Source organism: Bos grunniens, chromosome 29, assembly GCF_055505025.1.
Source record: "Bos grunniens cultivar Pamir isolate PY7600 chromosome 29, Bosgru_T2T1.0, whole genome shotgun sequence".
Taxonomy (NCBI): Eukaryota; Metazoa; Chordata; class Mammalia; order Artiodactyla; family Bovidae; genus Bos; species Bos grunniens.
In genome coordinates this window covers 225,742-248,420 of record NC_141193.1, presented here as the reverse complement: position 1 = coordinate 248,420, position 22,679 = coordinate 225,742, and the positions used below count along the sequence as shown (strand labels likewise).

The window sequence follows — 22,679 nt, the reverse complement described above, 5'->3', positions numbered from 1 at the left end:
GAGAAGGACTGCCTCCAGGGTGGGAAGAGCCAGTAGCCCGCAAAGCCCTGGAGTCGGCAGGGGCGCTGTCCAGCGCGCAGATCCCACTGGGTGGGCTGGGGAGGCAGAATCTTCCCGCACCAGCAGCGACAGGAAGGGAGCCAGGGGCGAGGCCAGGGGCACACCAGCCCGCCTGCCCACCCCCACCCGGGACTCATCTGCCCTGCTCTGCCCTCCCCCAGCCGGGACCAAACCCGGTGTCTTGAGGAGCCGTGCCTTCTGAATTCCTCGAGGCCCAGTCCAGGCAGAGCAGAGGCAGAGCCTTCTCCCCACGGGCTCCTGCCCCGCTGCCGACCCCCACGTCACCCTGGCCCAGGGCTCCCACCTCCCGCTCTGTCCTCCGCTCCCCCAACTCACCCCAGCCCAGGTCACCCACAGCTGACAGGGGACACGGGACCGTCCGCTGGGAACCAGGCCGGGCCGTGGCTCCGAGGACCACAGCTGCTCACGGCCCGGCCGTCAGCACCCGGGGCCGTCGAGGGAAGGGCCCTGGGTTTCCCCTGCCTGATGCCTCGGGCCTCCTGTGATTTTCAGAAGGTCCGGGACCCGGGCCTTTGCGGCCTGCACAGGGGCTCCCACCTAGCAGGACCCTCACCGCAAATCGGTGAAGCTCAGGCGGGCTACACTCAGTGCCAGCAGCCCTCACGACTGCTGCCCGCCTGAGAGGATGTGGGAACCCCCTAGGGCCTACCGGGGTTGGGGTTCACAGGCCAGGGGTCAGGGTCACACATCTGTCCCCCCGTCCCTGCCTGGGAGACAGTCCTTCCTGGACTCAGAGAGGCAGTCTGCCAGCCTCTCCTTCCGCAGGACTCAGCGTCCCTGAGGCTGAGCCTTCCTGCTGTCATGTGGGACCCAAGAGAGAGTGGGCAACCTCATCTGAGCCACCGTCCTCCAGGGAGGATCCAAGTAGGGCCCAGTGGGGATGGGGCGTCCATCTCCTCTGAGTAGGAGGAGGGGAACCCACTGTGAAGAGCTGCTGACTTCAGTGAGAGCTGGACAGGACTGGCCCTGGGCCCTGAGTGAGCCCAGGAGAGCCTGGGTCCCCAAAGGGCGTGTGGACGGGGTCACTTCCCAGCGCAGCCTGTGGCTGCCGGGACTCCTCCAGCCTCTCGGGGTGACACCCCGGACACCCTGTGCAGGGCACAGTGGCTCAGCAGCTGGGGTGCGGCCCCCCACCCACTCCCCCTGGGGCGTCAGAGACAGGAACACCTGCCCGGGTGTCTCTTCGCATTGGGCTAGGAGCGGCCCCATCTCCCCGTCTGCATCCCAGGCTCACAGCAACGCCCCAGGTCCCCAGTGTCTGCGAGACTTCCACCCAGCAGGGCCCGCTGGTTTTGAGGGGACGAAGGGGTCTTTCCTCTGGGGCTTCCTGTTGACCGCGGTGGGGTCACCAGCTCTGTTCTGGCCCTCTCAGTCAGCCCGCAGCTGACTGCTCTGGGCTCCCCAGAGGCCGCCAGGGTCATAGCAGTGTCCCCTCCGCAGGAGACATCACAGCAGCTTCACAGACAAGGGTGCTTTATTGATTCAGTGGTTGACAATCTGTGTCTATAAACTGCTGCCTATGGCTTGGGGGCGCGGCAGGCTCATGCCTCGGGTGCAAAGCCACCAAGGAAGGTGGAGGCCCTGGACCGCCTCCATGGACAGCGGCTAGTAGCCTCCATGTCTACTCATCCGCAAAGCCGTCTCGTAGGCTGCCATGTAGACAAAAATGAGAAGAACGATCGATCCAATGGTCAGAAAGATGCCCAGGACCAGGGCCCAGATGTTCAGGCACTTGGCGGTAGAGGCGTAGCTCTGGGCCCCAGTGATGTCGCCGACCATCTTCCGGTCCCTAGACTGGAGGAGGAGAGGTGGTGAGGGTCCAGGTGACCACCGGGCGCTGTGGCTCAGGCCCTCCGCTGCTGCTCCCAGTCACCCGATGGCTCGTTCCCTGGAGTCTGGACAGGACAGTGGCCGGTGATACCCTCCCCTCTTGGGGCCTCTGTCTGCGTCCTCACAGAGAGTCAGCCTCTCCAGGAGCCCCAGGGCTCAGCCTCCCGTCCTCTCAGGCCCCTTCACCGGCCACTCACACACCAGGGGTCAGGGTCCTTGCAGCACCTTCCTCGTTTCCGGACCAGACTCGTGTTCTGAAGCTGAGTGTGAAGGCTGCGCCTTCCCTGATGAGGCTGGGAAGGAGGCCGTCTTGGGGTGCGAGAGACACAGACCCCCAGCTCCACCCCATGTGAACCCAGGCAGCCTCGCCATGAGTCTCCCTGGGAACGATCCCCCAGGCCACACTCTCACACACACACAACACACACACGAAAGAGCGTGCACACAGACCCGTACACACGGGGGCTCCCCATGCACGTGCCGTCTGGGCAGGGCCTCTCCAGGCTCACACACACTTCCGTGGAGACGCCCCGGGTGCCCACCCACCTTCACAGAGTAGGCGAATGCCACGAAGCCCAGGCAGCACCAGTTCAGGAAGATGGTGTTGAACAGGGACCACACGATGTGGTCGGGCACGGCGGTGTCGCTGCGGATGTTGATCACCGTGGTCGTCAGGGGCGCCTGGCTCTGGGGCGCCCCCAGCACGGCCACCTCGTGCTCCTCCTTGATCATCTCTGGCGCAGAGGGAACCAAGCACTGAAGCTGAGGAGCAGGATCGAGACGTGTGTTCCCCAAGGCAGAGCCGGCGCAGATGTGGTCCGGATGTAGGCAGGAGCACCGGGGCTGGGGGCTGGGCCTGCCCAGTAGTTTCGTTTCTTGAATGTTTTGCCGGAGGTGGGAGGAACTGCTGCGCATCATGTTACACCGTGGTCAGAGGAAATGAGCTGGTGGAGGGGGCTTCAGGCCCAGCCCCAGCCATCTCGCTTCCCATATAGCGCTGAGTTCCGGCTCTGGGACCCTTCCCCAGCCTGGGGGTCTCAGGCTCAAGCCTGCTGCAGCGCCCACTGTCCCCACTCGAGGCCCCTGCCAGGCCCCACTCAGCCTCACCCCCAGGCCCAGAGGAGCCCCGCCCCCCACTGCCAGCCCCCCAGCCACACAGGCCTCCCCTTTGAGGGGCACTGGCCCCCCAGTCCTGAGTCTCCGCTCCAGGCGGGGTTTGGGTCCTTCCCGGTTGCAGGTCAGCACCCAGCAGCCCGTGTGGCCTGCCCTGAGGAGCCTCCTGCAGTCCCCCAAGGGCTGGAGGAGTGGGACCAGGCCGGCTGTGCGGAGGCAGGACGCCTGCTGGGCGTCTGGCAGCCGCTGGGAGCCCTGGGCCTGCGTGTCTGTGCAGCCTGGCCTTCCTGCCTCCCCCGTCCCCCCCTCACTTCTCATGGGACCTGGGGCGGCTCCAAGGGGAGCGGGTGTGCTGGCAGGACGGCTCTGGGCTTGGGGCTGTGCCCCCTCCTCAGGGACAGGGCGGGTCGGCTCTGTGGCCAGGCCTCTGCTCTCTTCAGACCGCAGGGCCACGTGCTCTCCTGTCTCTGTCCTCACCTGTGCGTGAGGCTGTGGGAGGTGATGGCCAGGCCCGGATCTTCCTGTTAGGAGCAAGGCCATCCCACTGGTTGGGTCCCGCTGGGGCAAGGCTCCCAGGCCAGCCTCCGGTGCCCCCGGCCAGGCTGACAGGCTGCCATGGCAGCTGCGCCTGGACTCCTAGGTGGGCTTAGTCCACTGCGTCCTGAGTCTCCTCCAGGTCCACCTGGGATTTGGGCAGGTTGGAGAGCGGAATGGAAGTGTTGTGGGGGTGGCACCCCTTCACCCCCGGGCCCTGAGGTGGTCAATGTCCGCTCCTCTCCCAGGATGGGATGTTGGTTTAGGTTTCCTCCCTGCTGGGGTGGGCGCTGGGGAGCCATTCCAGAGTCCCCCTGCAGCCACCCCATCTCCGAGGCTCTTACCCAGAAGCCACTGAGCGCATGAGGGGCCTGGCAGCACCAGCTGCTTCCGCTCCTCTTCTCCCAGGGCTGGGTGCCCACGGGGGCTGGCCCCACTCCGAGTGTGACTAGGGCCCACGCGCCCCTCGGGAAAGGGCACCTGGTGATGTTCAGAGATACTGACCTGGGCCCTGAGCCCACTTCCTGAGATGTTGGGAATCCCGAGTCCTGGACTCTGTTACCCAGGACCCACCTATTCCCCACCCTCCCCCACCCCAGGGCAGTCTGGGGGATGTGCCCGCAAGCTCCCCTGTCCAGGGCCCTGCTCTCAGTCAGCCACGGGATCGGGTCTGAAGACCAGTTCACAACAGGGGCCGTGGGGTCAGCAGGTGCCGAGGTTTTGCCCCCAGTCCTCGTCAGCCGTCCCGCCTCCGGGGCTGGTGGGCTCTGCTCTCTGTCCTCCATTGTGCCCTGAGGGACACACCTGCGAATGTCTCCAGAAGTCTCTGCTGTGGGTCCTGGGGAGGTCACAGTCCTGCCACCCCATCTCTGGTCTGCCCACTTGCCCACATCCGCAGCACAGTCCTGGGGCAGGGCAGGTGGCTGCCCCAGCCTCCGCCCTGGCTCAGGTGTTTGGTGGGTTTTCCGGTTTATGCACTCTGTCCTGGGGGTCACAGTAGAAGGCAGGACACTGCAGATGCCCAGTCACCCGGGGGGTTCCAGGAAATGTGGGACCGAGCGGCCCCCCGGGAGGGGCCGTGGCAGAGCGTGACCAAGAGTTCCATGTGACTGGGAGCCTGTCCTTCCTGAGCTCTGCTGACCTCCTTTCTGCAGCGCACAGCCCGGGGTTGGGTTGTGCATGAGTCCCACTCCGTGAAGGGGGTCTGGGCTGGCCTCCAGTCACTTCCTGCCTCCAGAGTCCTTCCCAGACCCAGAGAAGCAGGTGGTCCAGCCCCGCCTCCAGGACACACCCTCCCTGGAGCTGCCCACCTCTGCTCACCCCCCTGGGGCCCCCACAACCTGCCCAGAGACCTCCACCCCCAGCCACTTCTGAGGGGTGGGGGATGTAGGGTGAAGTGAGGGAGGGCTGGGGATCACAGCGGGGAGCGGGGACGGACATCAGTGTGGGGGGGCTTCCACCACCGCAGCCCGGCTCGTGAGCAGCCCGGCTCGTGAACGGCTCTGCCCTGGGCTGTCCAAGGGCCCACACCTCCAGGGCCTTGAGAGGACGGGAAGGGGCTGCCTCCCTCGTCGGGGGCTGACCTTTCCCAGAGCGCGTGGTGCCAAGGTGGCTGCTCCTCACTCTAGCTGCCCTGTGCTGCCTCAGGCCACTGCTCTCCCAGCACCCTCCGGAGGAGCCGGGACAGGCTGGAGAAGGCAGTAGCAGGATGCAGCAGGCTGGACCTTCCCGGCAGCTGGGAGGGAGACGGGCCCCCAGACACTAAAAGCAGTCCCTCCCTAGAGAGCCTGGGCTGCCGCAGTCACCCTAGCCCAGCTGCTCCCCGCCAACCGACTGTCTGATCCCGAGGGTCAAGGGTGTTCTGGACACAGAGTGCCCTTGGATCAGGGTCAGACCTTGGGAAAGGAGGGACCCCTATCCTGGGACCCTGCTTCAGCTGTTGCTCCCGGCTGGAAGCCAGAAACCGGCAAAACCAGAGCAGCACGGGCAGGGCGGGGAGGGCGCTGAGCCACAGAGGCAGGCTGGGGAGTCAGTGCACTTCATTGAATTCACCGGCCTTCAGCTGGGTCTCTGTAAACTGCGGCAGGAAGGGGCGGGGCGGGGGGGGCAGGGCCGCCGCCGCTGGGGCGGAGCCTGCTGCAGCCGCCCAGGACCCGGTGTCGGCCTCGAACAGCTACTGCAGCCTCCTTGCTGTGTGAAACCCTAACACGTAGACTGAACCTTGGCCCTGACCCAGTGCCAAAAACAGTGATGAACGTGATGGTCAGAAGGAGGCCCAGGACCAGGGCCCAGACGTTCAGGCACTTGGCGGTGGAGGCGTAGCTCTGGGCCCCAGTGATGTCGCCGACCATCTTCTGGTCTTAGACTGGAGGAGCAGAGGTGGTGAGGGTCCAGGTGACCGCCGGGCCTGTGACTCGGGCCCTCCCCTGCTGGTCCCCCAGTGCCCGTTCACCCAACGGGGACTCTCCCCTGCCCGTTCCCCAAGTCTGAGCAGGCCAGTGCCCACGGATGCCCCTCCCCTCCCGGGGCCTCCATCTGCGTCCCCGCAGACTGTCAGCCTCTCCAGGAGCCCCAGGGCTCCCCCTCCCTTCCTCTCAGGCCCCTTCACCGGCCCCTCATCCCACCAGGGGATAAGAGGTTGATCCTGGTCATTCCCATGAACCTCCTGCAGCCTCATCATGACCGGCACATTGGTATACACACACACACACACACACACACACACACACACAGAACAATACATACAGGAGCTCCCCAACCCATGTGCCATCTGGGCAGGGCCCTCTCCAGGCTCACACACACTTTCTTGGAGATGCCCCCAGGTGCCCACCCACCTCCACGGAGTAGGCGAATGCCACGAAGCCCAGACAGCAGATGTTCATGAACAGCGTGTTGAACAGGGACCAGACGATGTGATCACGTCCAGGGTTCTCAGTCTGGATGTTGATCACTGCGTTCTTCATGGGAGCCGAGCCTGCAGGTCCCCCAGTCACAGCCACCTCCTGCTCCCCTGAGAACATGTCTTAGGGTGGTGGCCGCAGGGGTGGACACCAGTGAGGAGGACTAAGAGCTGGAGTCATGAGGCCGAGCTTTGACCACTTTGGGAGTGAGCCAGATGCTGGAGGGTGGTCCTTCGTGGGGCCCAAACCCTACCTCATGTCAGTTTTGCTTCCTCAGAAGCTTCAATTTCTTGTTGCTTTGTAAATGCATGAATTGGCCTGACACTGGGAAGGTGAACAAATCACGGAGAAGTTACACACAGGCAGGGTGGGATGGTCGCAATCCAAGAGCTGGCTTTCTGCCCCAGGCACTCAAGTCAGGACCTATTTAGTGTGTGGTCCCAGGACGTTCCCCAGCCAGGGGGTCTCAGGCCCAAGCCTGCTGAGCGCCCACAGTCCCCACTCGGGCCCCTGCCAGGCCCCACTCAGCCTCACCCCCGGGCCCAGAGGAGCCCCGCCCCCACTGCCAGCCCCCCAGCCACACAGGCCTCCCCTCTGAGGGGCACTGGCCCCCCAGTTCTGAGTCCCCGTTCCAGGCAGGGTTTGGGTCCTTCCTGGTTGCAGGTCAGCACCCAGCAGCCCGTGTGGCCTGCCCTGAAGGAGCCTCCCACGGTCCCCCAAGGGTTGGATTCAGTTCAGTTCAGTTCAGTCAGTCAGTCGTGTCCGACTCTTTGTGACCCCATGGACTGCAGCACGCCAGGCTTCCCTGTCCATCACCAACTCCTGGAGCTTGCTCAAACTCAGGTCCATCGAGTCAGTGATGCTATCCAACCATCTCATCCTCTGTCGTCCCCTTCTCCTCCTGCCCTCAATCTTTCCCAACATCAGAGTCTTTTCAAACGAGTCAATTCTTCGCATCAGGTGGCCAAAGTATTGGAGTTTCAGCTTCAACATCAGTCCTTCCAATGAATATTCAGAATTGATTTTCTTTAGGATGGACTGGTTGGATCTCCTTGCAGTCCAAGGGACTCTCAAGAGTCTTCTCCAACACCACACTTCAAAAGCACTAGTTCTTCGGTGCTCAGCTTTCTTTATAGTCCAACTGTCACATCCATACATGACTACTGGAAAACCATAGCTGTGACCAAATGGACTTTTGTTGGCAAAGTAATGTCTCTGCTTTTTAATATGCTGTCTAGGTTGAACATAGCTTTTCTTCCAAGGAGCAAGCATCTTTTAGTTTCATGGCTGCAGTCACCATCTGCCATCTGCAGTGATTTTGGAGCCAAAAAAAAAAAAATAAAGTCTGTCACTGTTTCCATTGTTTCCCCATCTATTTGTCATGAAGTGATGGACCCAGATTCCATGATCTTAGTTTTCTGAATGTTGAGCTTTAAGCCAACTTTTTTCACTCTCCTCTTTCAGTTTATTCAAGAGGCTCTTAAGTTATTCTTTGCTTTCCGCCATAAGGGTGACAACATCTGCATATCTGAGGTTATTGCTGTTTCTCCTGGCAATCTTGATGCCAGCTTGTGCTTCTTCCAGCCAGACATTTTGCACGATGTGCTCTGCATATAAGTTAAATGAGCAGGGTGAAAATATGCAGCCTTGACACTCCTTTCCCAATCTGGAACCAGTCCATTGATCCATGTCCAGTTTCAACTGTTGCTTCTTGACCTGCATACAGATTTCTCAGGAGGCAGGTCAGGTGGTCTGGTATTCCCATCTCTTGAAGAATTTTCCACAGTTTGTTGTGATCCACCCACTCAAAGGCTTTGGCGTAGTCAATAAAGCAGAAGTAGATATTTTTCTGGAACTCTCTTGCTTTTTCTATGATCCAATGGATGTTGGCAATTTGATCTCTGGTTCCTCTGCCTTTTCTAAATCCAGCTTGAACATCTGAAGTTCTTGGTTATGTACTGTTGAAGCCTGGCTTGGAGAATTTTTTGAGGATTACTTTGCTAGCATGTGAGATGAGTGCAATTGTACAATAGTTTGAATATTCTTTGGCATTGCCTTTCTTTGGGATTGGAATGAAAACTGCCCTTTTCCAGTCCTGTGGCCACTGCTGAGTTTTCCAAATTTGCTGGCATATTGAGTGCAGCACTTTCACAGCATCATCTTTCAGGATTTGAAATAGCTCAACTGGAATTCCATCACCTCCACTAGCTTTGTTCGTAGTGATGCTTTCTAAGGCCCACTTGACTTCACATTCCAGGATGTCTGGCTCTAGGTGAGTGATCGTATCATCCTGGTTATCAGGTTAACACAGTATAAAACAGATTTCTGAACATGTCTAAGGTGTATAAAGATAGCTCCTCCTTTTGTGAAACCCAGCCTCTGAAATTTCATGAATTAGCATTCTAAGGAAAAGCAAGTCTCTACAGGGTCTCTTACTGGCCAAAACAGAGTAGCCAATAAATAGAGCTTTGCCTCACAGAGAAATCAGAAGCACACAACATCGGCCTTGGCCACAAGCAGTCTGACACACTGTCCTTTAGGAACTACCCTCTCCTGAAGGTATGAGGTCCAGCCCCTCAGGCTGCTACAGGCAGGAAGTACCTTTTCTTTCTTTCTAATAGTTACTTATTCATTTCCCTGCGTGGGGTCGTACTTGGGGCAGGCCCACGCAGCAGTCGCCTGGCGTGGGTCTAGCTGCCCCTGAGGCATGTGGGGTCCTAATTCCCCGAGCGAGGATTGAACCTGCCTCTCCTGCATATGAAGGCATTTTCTGAACCACTGGGCCACCAGGGGTGTCCCCAAGAAGCACCTTTGCACGTCGCAGTTGCCACGCGGCCAGAGCGGCCCTGAAGTCAGGGCTCATGGCCCAGCTGCCTGGGGACTGCCCAGACGGGGCCGCCGGAGCGAGTTCCGCTTTCGGGGAGGCTCTGCTTGCCTCCCACGCTGGCGGCAGTGCGCAGGCCCGGAGCGGCTGGAGGCGCCTCCTCTCCCCTCTGCGAGCCCGCTGCCCGCGTGCCCACCGCCCCGCTTCCAAGTCCCGCAGCACTCGGGACACGGGCGTAGGTGTGGGTCACTCGCGAGCACCACGTGGACTCCCCACATCCCTGTGGCCTTCAGGAAGCCCACGGTGGGCCCTTACCCCGGCCCAGGGGTGCCTGGCCCCTGGGTGAGAGGGACCTACCGCCCACGGCCGCCCGCCCACGTCTAGTGGCGGCAGGAACAGAGCTTGCTGGGCCGGCACTGGGATCAGTCACTTGCCACCTCGGCACTGTCCAGCTCACACTGACCAGCGTGGGGAAGCCCTGGAACTGTGGCCTCGGGCCAGGAGAGAGCAACAAAACCGTGTTCCCAGCGGCTGGAAAGACCAACCCAGTGAAGTCGTGTGCTCTGAAAGTTGTGCATCAGCCTGACCGAGGCGCGGGGCCCAGAGGTTTCGTCAGAGGTTATCCCGGGGGTCTGGGGGTGTTTCTGGATGAGCCTCGCTTTGAAAGGTGGGCTGAGTGAAGCAGACCCCTCCCCGGCGTAGGGGGCCTGTGCAGCCCCTCAGAGGGCCTAGTAGAAAGTACAGCAGAGAGACCCGCCTTCCGTGGGCCTGGGCCTGGCTACCCCCTCCACCCCAGCCCTCCAGAGCAGAACTTTTATCTGGAGAACGCTGCCTGATGAGGGGATGGAGGGGCACCCGGCTCCCTGCCATGTTAGGAAGGTGGGCCCGAAACCTGAAGCCTTGTACCCCTGGGACCAGGGGTTGGTCAGAAATACCCACCGCGTGCTGTTTGCTGCTCTGCGTGTTCTGGCCCCTGAGTTCAGAGAAGAGGGCTGGTGGTGAGATCAGATGAAAAGAAACACAGCAAGTCCAGGGAGGCGGGGTGGGAAGAGCAACAGCACCTCAACCCCGCAGTGAAGCGCGGCGCGGCAGGCGCTCCAGGGTGGCGCCGCTTGCCCACCTCAGCCTGGCACGTCAGATGCCAGGGGCGGTGGGGGCGGTGGGGGCAGTGGGCGTGCAGAGCAGAGGCTGAAAAAGTGAAGAAGAGCAGAAACGAGCACTTGGGGAGAGGAGCGCCAGGTGTGACTGGCACCCGAACTGAGTGAACTTGAAGTTTTAGGAGCTGACGCGTATATGAAAGCGTTCTCCTGGCCCCTAGAAGCATCCGCCTGGAGCCAAAAACTCTGTGCCGGCTCCAGACCTACAATAACCCTGGGGCCCCGGCTCTCTGTGGGGAGAAGGGGCTGGGAAAGCCTTGGGGTCTCCCAGGGCCGTGAGAGCAGCAAGTGGCCGCGCCCTCCAGGCTTGCCGAGGAATGCGTGCGCCCAGGCCGGCTCCTCAGCACAGCTGCCGGGGCCTGCAGAACCATGCCCACCTCTGCTCCCCGGTCTGGGCCGCTACTGTGCGCCTCAGGGGTCCCTTGTTTTAGCCACTTGATGCAAGGCCTCTCGAGGCCTCCTTTGCCTCACTTTCAGTCTTCATGGGGCTGGAGGAGGCTTTGAGATAGCCCCCCAGGGGACACAGGAAGGAGCACCCGAAGGTCTTCTTGGCCAGGTGTGAAGGTGGGGCTCCATTCTGCCCGGTCCCAGTGCAGCCAGGCTGAGTCCCCAGTGCCCTTCTTCTGCCTCCAGCCTGCAGGCCCCTTCCCTGGTCCCTGCCTGCCTGAGGGAGGCGAAACCCCGGGCCCCTTCCTGGGGTGCAGTCAGATCAGGACACAGGGACTTGGGGCTGTCCTCGCTACAGCCTAACCCACGTGTCCTGAGCGATGCACCCTTCCTGGCGGTCAGCTGGGGCCCCAGCTCATCTCCTGCCCACAGGAGACCCTGGCCTTGCCTTCATGTTTTCCCAGGCATTCTCCTGGTAGAATTTTGATGACCTTAGGAAAACAGCTGCTGACAAACCCACCGCTCCCAGCGTTTGCTGGCGCCTTGTCTGCTATCTGGGCTGTTAGGTGCGTATACTTTTAACCTTTTCTTGCTGTGGAATTTCACAAATACACCAAAATGCGAGAAACATGAAAGTTCTGCCTCGAAAATGGCTAAGATGCCTGCAGAACTACCGATTCACAGGTCGGCCACTGCCACCGCCCCACGAGGGTCCCGTGCCAGCCCTGCGAAGCTCGCAACGCTCTGGGCCTTTATGCTGTGCACATGCTTGCCCTCGATGCGACGTTTGACCCCTAAGTGGAGGTTAAACTGAGCCTAATTCAGCGCAGGTTGAACCTGAACACGAATTTGCCTATTTTGAATTCATGGGTCAGAGGAGCCTGGAAGCTTACCATTCCAGGATTCACCACAGTCGGACACGACTTAGCGACTAGAAACAGCAAAACAGCAAAAAAAGTGAAAGGGTGCTGTCTTCTCTGCGTCTTTCGTCCTTCTCAGCATCGCGCTCTGAGCCTTGCCTTGGCTGTAGCTGCGCTTCATTTATCCTGGCCGGTGTCGTGTCCTCGGCGTGGCCATTCCACACCTTGTCTGTCCAAGGGCAGAGCCCCTTGCCGTTGGTGGCGACAAGGGACGATGCTTCTGTCGAGAGTCCGCCTGACACCAAGGGCAGCTGCTCTGGGGGTTGTGTAATGCTGTCTCTTTCCTGTTTCATTTATCTATTCCCACAATAAAGTTGCATAATGAGCAGCCACAAAACCTCAGTGGTATATACCAAAGCTACTGCTAAGTTGCTTCAGTCGTGTCCGACTCTGTGCGACCCCAGAGACGGCAGCCCACCAGGCTCCCCCGTCCCTGGGACTCTCCAGGCAAGAACACTGGAGTGGGTTGCCATTTCCTTCTCCAAAGGTATATACCAATAAGTGTTTGCTTTTGCCCAAGACCTGGACCAGCCTCGGTTGGCCTTGGCAGAGCCCGTCATCATCTGCTGCCAGCTGCGTGTTGAGGGGACAATGTCAGCCCTTCTATGGGCACGCTCATCCTCCAGCATGTCAGGCGGGGCTTGTTCTTAGGGCTCAGAGAGAGGTGTGTGAGGGGCTCTACCGTGCGGTCTGGGGACTGGCCACGTCGCTCGCTGCACACTCATTAGACAGACACGTGTAGCAAGAGGTGCGAAAAGTGGCCAAAGTGGCTCCTCACCCAGGACCCTTGTTGGGGGCTGGGCTGGGCTGGAGGCTTGGCTCCACTTCTGCAATCCACCCACCAGAGAAGGCTGGCAACTTGCTTCATGCTTGATGGCCATTGGCTGGAGGCAGAAATACAGCCAGTGTTTGTATGTGAACTTTGCGTCTGGCATCCCCACCAGACTCTCTTACTAATTCCAGAATATCTCTAGTTAGGCTAATGTTTGTTATTTTATGATTTCATCAAAAGTGTGGCTACTCCACCCCACTTTCCTGTTATTCGAGCGGGGGTTGCTTACAGTAATCACATCACTCTGAGACACTGAGGTGCCTCCCTGCCTGACGCCGGGACGGAGGGCCTGCCTCCCTCCTGATTATGCCATGGTTCCGTGCTCTGTGATTTCTCATTTTCTAACACATGACGATGTGATCGCTGTTGGTGCCACTACGACGGGCTGACGGACCACACGCAGATCTTGTGGCTTCTCACCGCTTCACACCCAGTCCATCCAAGTCCTTTCCCTTTGGTGTGGAGAGCTCCATTTGGTGGGGGCTTGCTGGTGGCCAAAGCCCCTCCATTTTTGTTTTCCAAAAAAATAGAAATCTTACCTCATTCTTGAAAAGTACTTTCACATGGTAAAGAGTTTCAGGTCTGAGCTGAACACACAGGCCGTTAGCTTCTGCTTCTGCAGTTTCTGTGACGTCAGCCACGGTGGAGCTGTTGCTCCTTATCAGGAGCTCTGGACATCACCAGAGTGTGTGTGTCTATGTTTACACCTTTCATTTGCTACAGACTTACTCGCTGTGTAGAGGCGTGGACTCGTTTCTATCTGTTCTGGCGGAGGCTTCTCTGGGCGCTTCGTCTGTGGGCTGGTCTCCCAGCAGCTTTAGGATGTTCTCACCCAGTGCGCTTTCAGATCCCGATTTCCTTCACTCTCCACTTCCTCTCCCCAGAGAAGGCAATGGCACCCCACTCCAGTGCTCTTGCCTGGAAAATCCCATGGACGGAGGAGCCTGGTGGGCTGCAGTCCATGGGGTCTCGAAGAGTCGGACACGACTGAGCAACTTCACTTTCACTTTTCATGCATTGGAGAAGGAAATGGCAACCCACTCCAGTGTTCTTGCCTGGAGAATCCCAGGGACGGGGAGCCTGGTGGGCTGCCGTCTCAGGGGTCGCACAGAGTCAGACATGACTGAAGCGACTTAGCGCAGCAGCAGCAGCAGCCACTTCTCTCCTTCTTTCTGGACTTCCAATTAAACACAGATTAAAAGTTCTCACTGCCCTCTATCTCTCATTGCTGACTGTGGTTTCATCCACTGTCTGCAGGGTTTCTCTGCATCCGTCTTCTCAAAGTGAAGGTCCTGGGCAGCAGCGTCAGCCTCACCTGGAAGCAGAGTTTCCATGAGGTCCGAGACTCACTGCAGGTTCACTCCAGGTGTGCTCAGGTGTTATAAACTCCCCAGTGATTCTTATTTCCGTTACACTGACTTTCAGTTCTATGATTTCTAATTAGTTTCTTTTCAGTTCTGTAAAGTCACTTTTAACGGCTTACTATGCCTGCTAAAATATTTCTGTTTACCTCCAAGAGCTTAGTAAGCACAGCTGGTTCATTATCTGGAAATTCCAGTATTCAGAGTTCTGTGATGTTTTTCCTGCTGATCCTCAACCAACTTTTCTCGTCTCTTTGGGTTCTGGGTCCACAGTTGGTCTCAGGCCTGAGAGGGTATCTCACCCCAGAGAGGACCCTGATGATTTTGGCAAGGAATCACCTAAACCCAGTTTCAGGGACTTCCCTGGCCGTCCAGTGGTTGGACTTTCCTTCCAATACACAGGGTGTGGGCTCCATCCCCGGTCAGGGAATTAAGATCCCCCATGCCTCAGGGCCAAAAAACAGAAGCAATATTGTAACAAATTCAATAAAGACTTTGAAAATGGTCCACATCAAAAGAAATAAAAATTTTAAAATAAATCCAATTTCAGAGACAGAGATTTCTCCATACTTCTGGGTCTTTTCCTAACTACATCCCTGTTGGATCTGTTCTTTAATTCGTATAATAATTCTTCTGCTGGGACTCATTTCTGTCTCGTTTCTCAGGTTTGTTATTTGCTCTCCTCTCCTGTTTCTTTCTTCATTTTTGCTGATTTTCATTTGTTGGATGTTTTTACATTTATAACTTTCATAAGAAGTTTTTTCACTCACTCACCAGTGAGCGCTAAGCGCCCTCGTGGCCCACAGCTGTCAGGGTGGGGGACACGGGCGCGCTGCTGCGTCTGCAGCCTGTCCTCTCCCGGCGCCGCAAATCGAGGCCCCGACGCCTTCGCTCTCTGGCGTCCCTTCTCGTGCCCTGTCATGCTGGCCTTGCCCAGAATTTTATGTGGGGCTTGTGTGGCTGCCCTTTTGCCCTTTGTTCCTGCCTTTTGGTGGTGGTGGTTTGTTCCTAAAATAGGGAAAAGCTTTGCAAAGATGTTTGGCCCCTCACTTCCTTTATGGCTTGTGGATTTTCCTGGGTGTGTTTTTCCTCCTTTTCAGTTCTTGCTTCAAAAATGTTATCAAGGTACGTGTTTGGGAGGGGCACATTCTGAGGCTTTCTGGAAATATCTTTGTTATTTGAATGACAATTTGGCTGAATATTTAATTTTCTATTTTTTTACTTGTAATTCTTTAAAATACCGTCCCATATCTTCTTATGTGGTTTGTACAGAAATCTGGGATCAGTATGATTCTTGTTCCCATGTATGTGATCTCTTCATTCTCTGTGGAACCTTCTTTTCAGACACTTCTCTGATCCTCTTAAACGTCACCGCAGCACGTCTAAGTGTGGGTTATGTCTTATCTTGCCTCTCTGTGACCCTAGTCTGAAGCCCTTCATCTTTCTTCACCTCTGGGAAGTTTGGCTCTGCTTCTTCCTCAAGCATTCCCTCCTCTCATTTCCTTTCTCCTTCTATCCCAGGACATGAGGCACTTCTTTCCCAATAACTAAGCTCCCTCTTCATCCTTGCCTCCTGCATGTCCCCTGTCACCTCTCAGGACCACTCTAGATTGACATCCTACATACCAACCTGCCTTTCAGGGGTCCATCCCTGTTTTCAGTTCTGGTCATCAGAAGAGTGGTAAGAGCCAGCCCTTCCAGGGACTCAGTCTGTACCAAACACTGAATGCTTCATGTGTGTTAATAGGTTTAACCTCTTAACAACCTGATCAGATAGTGTGGTTATTCTCCTCATTTTAGAAAAGAAGCACTGGAGGCATTAGGTAGCCTCTCCAGCACCGCATGCTGGACAGCAGTGCAGGCCCAGGTGCCCAGGCAGGCGGCCTCCGGGCTCCAGCCTGCTTATCCTAGCACCAAGTACTTATTTCAGCAAGCCTAACATTGACTTTTCCCTAGCTTTGTATTTTGAAGCAATTTTAGACATGTGGAAAATCGCGAGGGCGGTACCAAGGGCCGCTGTCCCTCTTCAGCCAGGCTCCCCATGGTACCATCATCAAACCGGGACATTAACATGGGCATGATGCTGTTGACTAAACTGCAGACCTGTTCAAGGGTCACCAGTGTTCTCACCAGTGTCCTTTCTCTGCTCCAGGACCCTGGCTGCATTCAGTTATCCCTCCAGCCTCCCCCGGCCTGTAACAATTTCAGTGCTTCCTTGCCCTTCATGATCACAACACGTCTGAGGAGTGTCCATCGGCTTTTTGCAGAATATCCCTCGGCTTGGTTTGTGCAGCGTTTCTCACCTTTGGAGTGACTCGAGTTAAGGCTTCTGATCATATCCTCACTTACACTTCTGCCCAGGCAGGTATGGCCCTCCCTAGGAGCGAATCCTGAGTCATGAAGGCCTCCTGGTGGGTCCTTCCTAACCTTGATGTGGATCCAGGGGAGCTGACCAACGGGGGGTCTTTGTGGAAAGCTAAGGGCACAACTTGACGACCTACTAGGCACTGCCTGGCTGTATGCCAGCATCCGGGCTTCCAACAGCCCAAGAAGGGTGGTAGCCACGCCCAGGGCCTCCCATCAGGGCACGTTGCTCATGGATTTGTTCACGGGGCCTGCTGGCCTCCCATCAGGGCACGCTGCTCATGGATGTGTTCATGGGGCCTGCTGGCCTCCCATCAGGGCACGCTGCTCATGGATGTGTTCACGGGGCCTGCTGGCCTCCCATCAGGGCACGCTGCTCGTGGATGTGTTCACGGGGCCTGCTGGCCTCCCATCGGGGCACGCTGCTCGTGGATGTGTTCACGGGGCCTGCTGACCTCCCATCGGGGCACGCTGCTCATGGATGTGTTCACGGGGCCTGCTGACCTCCCATCGGGGCACGCTGCTCATGGATTTGTTCACGGGGCCTGCTGGCTGTGCTAACCTGTTTTTTAAGCCAGGGGTCAATCAGATTTTAAGCACATATGGTAAGAAATCTTCTAGTCTGAAGTAAAGAGTCATTCTAAACACCCGGCAGATATGAGTGCGGCTGGAGATACTTCTTAGCTGCGGCAGCTCTGACCTAGACGACCCCAGGGCGCTGAGGGTGCAACAACTGAGATTCAGGCGTTTGTGTGTAGCGCGTGTGTGATTGGATTGTACTGTGTGTAGCGCAAGTACAGTCATAATTGGGTACAGGCTAAAAGAAGACACATACGGAAACAAGCAACAGGCCTGACTCCGTATCGGATCTATGGCCTTAGCGCTAATCTCTGTGGTACTGGCTCTTCACCCCAGCTCCTCAAAGCTGAAAGAATGTTGCCTCGGGAGTCCCTGGTAGTCCAGTGCTTAGGACTCCGTGCCCTCGTTGTTCAGTCCCTGGTTGGGGACCTGAGATCCCACAAGCTGTGTGACCCGGCAGCCACTATTTAAAAATTGAAAAAAAAATGAATGTTGCCTATTGCCTGAAATATACATAATAGCCCTTTCTCAAGGCTCTGCCTCCCAAGCTAGACCTTTAAAGGAATAACAATGTTTCATTCAAATAGAGGAGAAAAGGCTACAGAACAGAGAATAATACTCCTCTCCTAGAGGTTTGTGACCAGACCTACACAGGCAGCTCCAAGAACAAAGAGTTATCACATCCCCTCCGAGGTCTGGAAGAAGGCTGCAGCAACCCCCTCCCCTTTAGTATAGAAGAAACCTGAATTCTAGCTCAGGGAAGATGGTTCTTTGGAACGTGAGTCTGACATCTTCTTCATCTGCGCAAATAAGGTTACTATGGGTTCTCCCGACACCTGGCTTCTTGGTGCATTGATTGGCTGTCAGGTGGCGAGCATACAAGCTTGGCCTCAGGAACAGTAAGAGCTGAACTTAGTAAGAGATTTCCAAAGGGTCTTTTGTAGTTTGCAGTGACATTTGGAATAGAAAAGAAATTGGCCTCAGGGAGCACCAGGGGTCTCCAGCATCATGGACAAATCAGGATCTTGGGTGATACATTCAGTGCACAAAAGGCCAGAGCCCAGGGGATACTGACGAGGACGATGTCTGTAACTGGAACCTCATCCAAGCTCACAGGACAGGCCATTGGGTTGAGAGAAAGGTGTTAGGGAAGAAGAGTGACCTTATTCAGAAGCAGACAAAGCGAGGAGATGGCAGACTAAGACCCTAAGATCCGTCTTAATGCAGACTGCTCTCAGGACAGGAAGGTGGGAAGCCTGCAGAGACGAGGTCAGGAGGAGGGAGAGGCCACAGGCCACGGCCTCTCTTCTTGGGCAGTTGACTCCAGTCGGACACGACTGAGCGACTGAACTGAACTGAACTGAACTGACATTAATCTGGTGTGGTCACGATGCTCCTTCAGATCAAATAAACAAGTCTTTGTTTTTCTTGTTCACATTCCCTTATCACCACGTGGGTTTCTTTGAAAGGGGGCTGCCATGTACACCCCAAGCTGTGGGCAGAATTCCTGCCGTGACTAACGTGTGTACGCAGGCTGAGCAGAGGCTTATGACTCAGGGGTTAAAGCAGCAGCAGAGACGGATGGCAAGATCCTCAAACAAGAGGCAGGTGGGTCTTCATTCCCTGAGAACAAAGAATTCTGGCAGATTGTTGGGTACACCCCTTGAGGAGCAGCTAGGACTCGGTTTATCCTGAACTGTCGTCGTTACTTTCCCCCTTTAACTGATTTCCCTCTGTTTCTGCGTTCCCTCGCTTCCCTAATCAGTAACTACCTTCCCTGCTCTTTGGAACACAGGGAGGGCCTGGGAGACCACAGCCTTCTTCAACGAACAAGAACCAAGAGGACACAGAGGGGTGTTTGTACTCAGAAGGCCCACAGGACCCTGCTTGGTTTCAGTCCTCCCTGTTCTTTGATACCCCTTGATCCTGAGGGGAATGCGGTGGTGGGAGACAGGAAAAGGAGCAAACTTTTGGATAGAGAGGCTCATCATAAACTCTGCAGAGAAATTCAGTTTAAGGGGGACTCAGCTTCAATGCCAGAGTGAAGGAAAGAATAAGAAAGGGTTTTGCGTTTTAGAGTCTGAAGCCTCTGCTTGTCTGTTTGATCTGGAGGTCCGCAGTGTCTGCGCAGGACCAGATGTCAAGTGGGACCTTGTTTAGCTGTGAGATGTGTACCCAAGGCTCCATAACTAATTTTGCAGCTGTGTTGGTGGTCAGTAAGGTCCCTTCCCATGACATTGAAGGCTGTCTTCCTCTGGTGAAGTTTCCAGAAGACGCAGTCATGAGGCTGTAGACTGACCAGCAGGATCCTTTGAATTGGAGCTGGGAAGGCTTCTTCAGCCTGTTGATGACAAGCCTGAGCATAAGAACTGGAGACTTACAGTAGCTGGTCACACTGGCATAGGGCAAGGGGTCAGCAGACGGTCAGACCCCTGTAGACATCAGTCTGCTGTCTCTCTGCTGATGACTCTGCTGTGGAGTGAGTTTATGATTCCCAAATTGGGTCCTTTGAATTGTCAGCAAGAACTTAGGCCTGGGGAATGCAGTAGTTTGGGCAAATTTAGACATTTTCAGCTTGACAATCCCTGTAGTTCTCTCGACTTTGCCTGACGATTGAGGGTGAGAGAGACAGTGACGCCGTGACCTGGGCCCCTGGTGCTGAATTGAGTCTCGGAGACTGAGTTTTGGGTGAAATAGAAAAAAACAGTTTATTGCTTTACCAGGCAAAGGGGGACACAGCAGGGCCATGCCCTCAAACCTTGTGTCCTGACCCTGAGCGTTTGGTGAGGAGTTCTGTAGCAATGGGTCAAGGGCGCAGCAGGTGTGTGCAGGGTCTGCCTCCTTTAACCTGGCCTCAGGTGGTCCCCTGATGAGCGTCTCTGGGTCTCAGCATTACCAAACTGCGATCCTCTCTGGAGACAAGGATGCTTGTCAGGCTAACATCTTCATTTGTTGGGGGTTTGAGTCCTGTAAGGAGCTCAAAGACGGTTACATCTATCCCTTGAGGCCAAACCAGAACCCTGAGGCCAAAGCCCAGGCTGCACTGGTGTTCTCTGGGCTGCTCCTCCTCTGTCTCTGCACCCTGCCTCCCTTCCCTGGTTAGCACCTGTTTGAACCTGTCCTTTGGACTTCGGGGAAGGTCAAGAAACAGGGGACACAGAAAGCCTTTCATGTCCAGGAGCCTCGAAGGGTCCCACTTGGTTTCACTCCCCACTGTTTTCTGACACTCTTCAGTCTTGAGGAGAGCAGACGTTGGAAAAGAAAGGAAATGATTGTTTCAGACAGAGGCATTCATCATAAATTTGGCAGAGGAACTCAGTTTTAGGGGTACTGGTTTTTAGTACCCACTTCTGTTTTATCTTTCCCCAGATTGTTCAAGCAACAGAGCGGTGACTGCCCTGGCTACTTTCTGCTGAAATGGTGTGTAGTCCTGCCTCAATCTTCAGGTGAATTAATACCAAATTAGAAATATTTGAGTTACAAGTCCTGGATCTGAGTATTGTATGATTAAAATCTCAATCTCTTTGTCTGCCATTTTGATGCAACATACCCAGTTAGAAGTAGGAGGAGAGATAGCTGCAACTTTAATAGACAAATAGATCCAACTTCCTGAGGAACTCGGAAGAATAAGCCTGCAAACCAGTGTAGAACTTGGGAGACTTGTTGTAGCAGTTGTCTAATTTTACCAGTGGCACCCACTCCAGTACTCCTGCCTGGAAAATCCCATGGACGGAGGAGCCTGGTAGGCTGCACTCCATGGGGTCGCTGGAAGTCGGACACGACTGAGCGACTGACTTCTCTTTCACTTTTCACTTTCATGCATTGGAGAAGGAAATGGCAACCCACTCCAGTGTTCTTGCCTGGAGAGTCCCAGGGACGGGGGTGCCTGGTGGGCTTCTGTCTCTGGGGCCACACGGAGTTGGACACGACTGAAGTGACGTAGCAGCAGCAGCAGCAGCAGTTTTTAACTTATGGTGTAGCATTAACATATACATATCAGAGGCTATTAGCTGTTACACATCGATTCAGTTCAGTTGTTCAGTCATGTTCGACTCCTTTGCGACCCCATGGACTGCAGTACGCAAGGCTTCCCTGTCCATCGCAAATTCCCGGGGCTTGCTCAAACTCATGTCTGTCGAGTTGGTGATGCCATCCAACCATCTCATCCTCTGTCATCACCTTCATCTCCCACCTTCAATCTTTTCCAGCATCAGGATCTTTTCCATGAGTCAGTTCTTCACATCAGGTGGCCAAAGTATTGGAATTTTAGCTTCAGCATCAATCCTTCCAATGAATATTCAGAATTTCCTTTAGGATTGTCTGGTTTGATCTCCTTGCTGTCCAAGGGAATCTCAAGGGTCTTCTCCCAACACCACAGTTTAAAAGCATCAGTTCTTTAGCACTCAGCTTTCTTTATGGTCCAACTCTCACGTCCATACATGACTCCTGGAAAAACCATAGCATTGACTAGATGGACCTTTGTTGACAAAGTAATGCCTCTGCTTTATAATATGCTGTCTAGGTTGAACATAACATTTCTTCCAAGGACCAAGCGTCTTTTAATTTCATGGCTACAGTCACCATCTTCAGGGATTTTGGAGCCCAAGAAAATAAAGTCTCTCACTGTTTCCATTGTTTCCCCATCTATTTGCCATGAAGTGAGGGGACTAGATGCCATGACCTTAGTTTTCTGAATGTTGAGCTTTAAGCCAACTCTTTCACTCTCCTCTTTCACCTTCATCAAGAGGCTCTTTAGTTCTTCTTCACTTTCTGCTCTAAGGGTGGTATCATCTACATATCTCAGGTTATTGATATTTCTCCTGGCAATCTTGATTCCAGCTTGTGCTTCATCTAGCCTGGCATTTCACATGATGTACTCTACATATAAGTTAAATAAGCAGGGTGACAATATACAGCCTTGACATACTCCTTTCCCAATTTGGAACCAGTCCACGTTCCATGTCCTGTTCTAACTGTTGCTTCTTGATCTACATACAGATTTCTCAGGAGGCAGGTCAGGTGGTCTGGTATTCCCATCTCTTGCAGAATTTTCCATAGTGTGGTGTGATCCACACACTAAAAGGCTTTGGTGTAGTCAATAAAGCAGAAGTAAATGTTTTTTCTGGAGCTCACTTGCTTTTTCTATGATACAATGAATGTTGGCAATTTGATCTGTGGTTCCTCTGCCTTTTCTAAATCCAGCTTGAACATCTGAAGTTCTCAGTTCATGTTCTGTTGAAGTCTGGCTTGGAGAATTTTGAGCATTACTTTGCTAGTGTATGAGATAAGTGCAATTGTGCAGTAGTTTGAACATTCTTTGGCATTGCCTTTCTTTGGGATTGGAATGAAAACTGCCCTTTTCCAGTCCTGTGGCCACTGCTGAGTTTTCCAAATTTGCTGGCATATTGAGTGAAGCACTTTCAGAGGATCATCTCTGAGGAATTGAAATAGCTCAACTGGAATTCCATCACCTCCACTAGCTTTGTTCATAGTGATGCTTCCTAAGGCCCACTTGACTTTGCTTTCCAGGATGTCTGGCTCTAGGTGAGTGATCACACCATCGTGATTATCTGGGTCGTGAAGATCTTTTATGTATCTTCTGTGTATTCTTGCCACGTTTTCTTAATATCTTCTGCTTCTGTTAGGCATTTCTGTCCTTTATTGTGCCTGTCTTTGCATGAAATGTTCCCTTGGAATGTATAATTTTCTTGAAGAGATCTCTGCTGCTGCTGCTAAGTTGCTTCAGTCGTGTCCGACTCTGTGCGACCCCATAGACAGCAGCCCACCAGGCTCTGCC

General features: G+C 55.2%; 2 protein-coding genes across 2 annotated transcripts; both read right to left on the bottom strand.

Moving 5' to 3' along the window:
- Window positions 1–1,537: 1,537 nt before the first annotated feature.
- Window positions 1,538–3,843, bottom strand: LOC147341619 (interferon-induced transmembrane protein 1-like). Its single transcript, XM_086383363.1, has 2 exons — window positions 2,458–3,843; window positions 1,538–1,875 (listed from the first exon to the last, which is right to left on the bottom strand). The coding sequence occupies exons 1-2, from the start codon at window positions 2,827–2,829 to the stop codon at window positions 1,687–1,689; spliced, it is 561 nt and encodes a 186-aa protein (XP_086239489.1). The 5' UTR covers window positions 2,830–3,843; the 3' UTR covers window positions 1,538–1,686.
- Window positions 2,871–9,465, bottom strand: LOC147341618 (uncharacterized). The gene is made up of 6 exons (XM_086382935.1): window positions 6,389–9,465; window positions 5,611–5,917; window positions 5,182–5,293; window positions 3,502–3,545; window positions 3,019–3,190; window positions 2,871–2,939 (listed from the first exon to the last, which is right to left on the bottom strand). Exons 1-6 carry the CDS (start codon window positions 6,576–6,578, stop codon window positions 2,871–2,873), a joined length of 894 nt encoding a protein of 297 aa, XP_086239061.1. The 5' UTR covers window positions 6,579–9,465.
- Window positions 9,466–22,679: the final 13,214 nt, after the last annotated feature.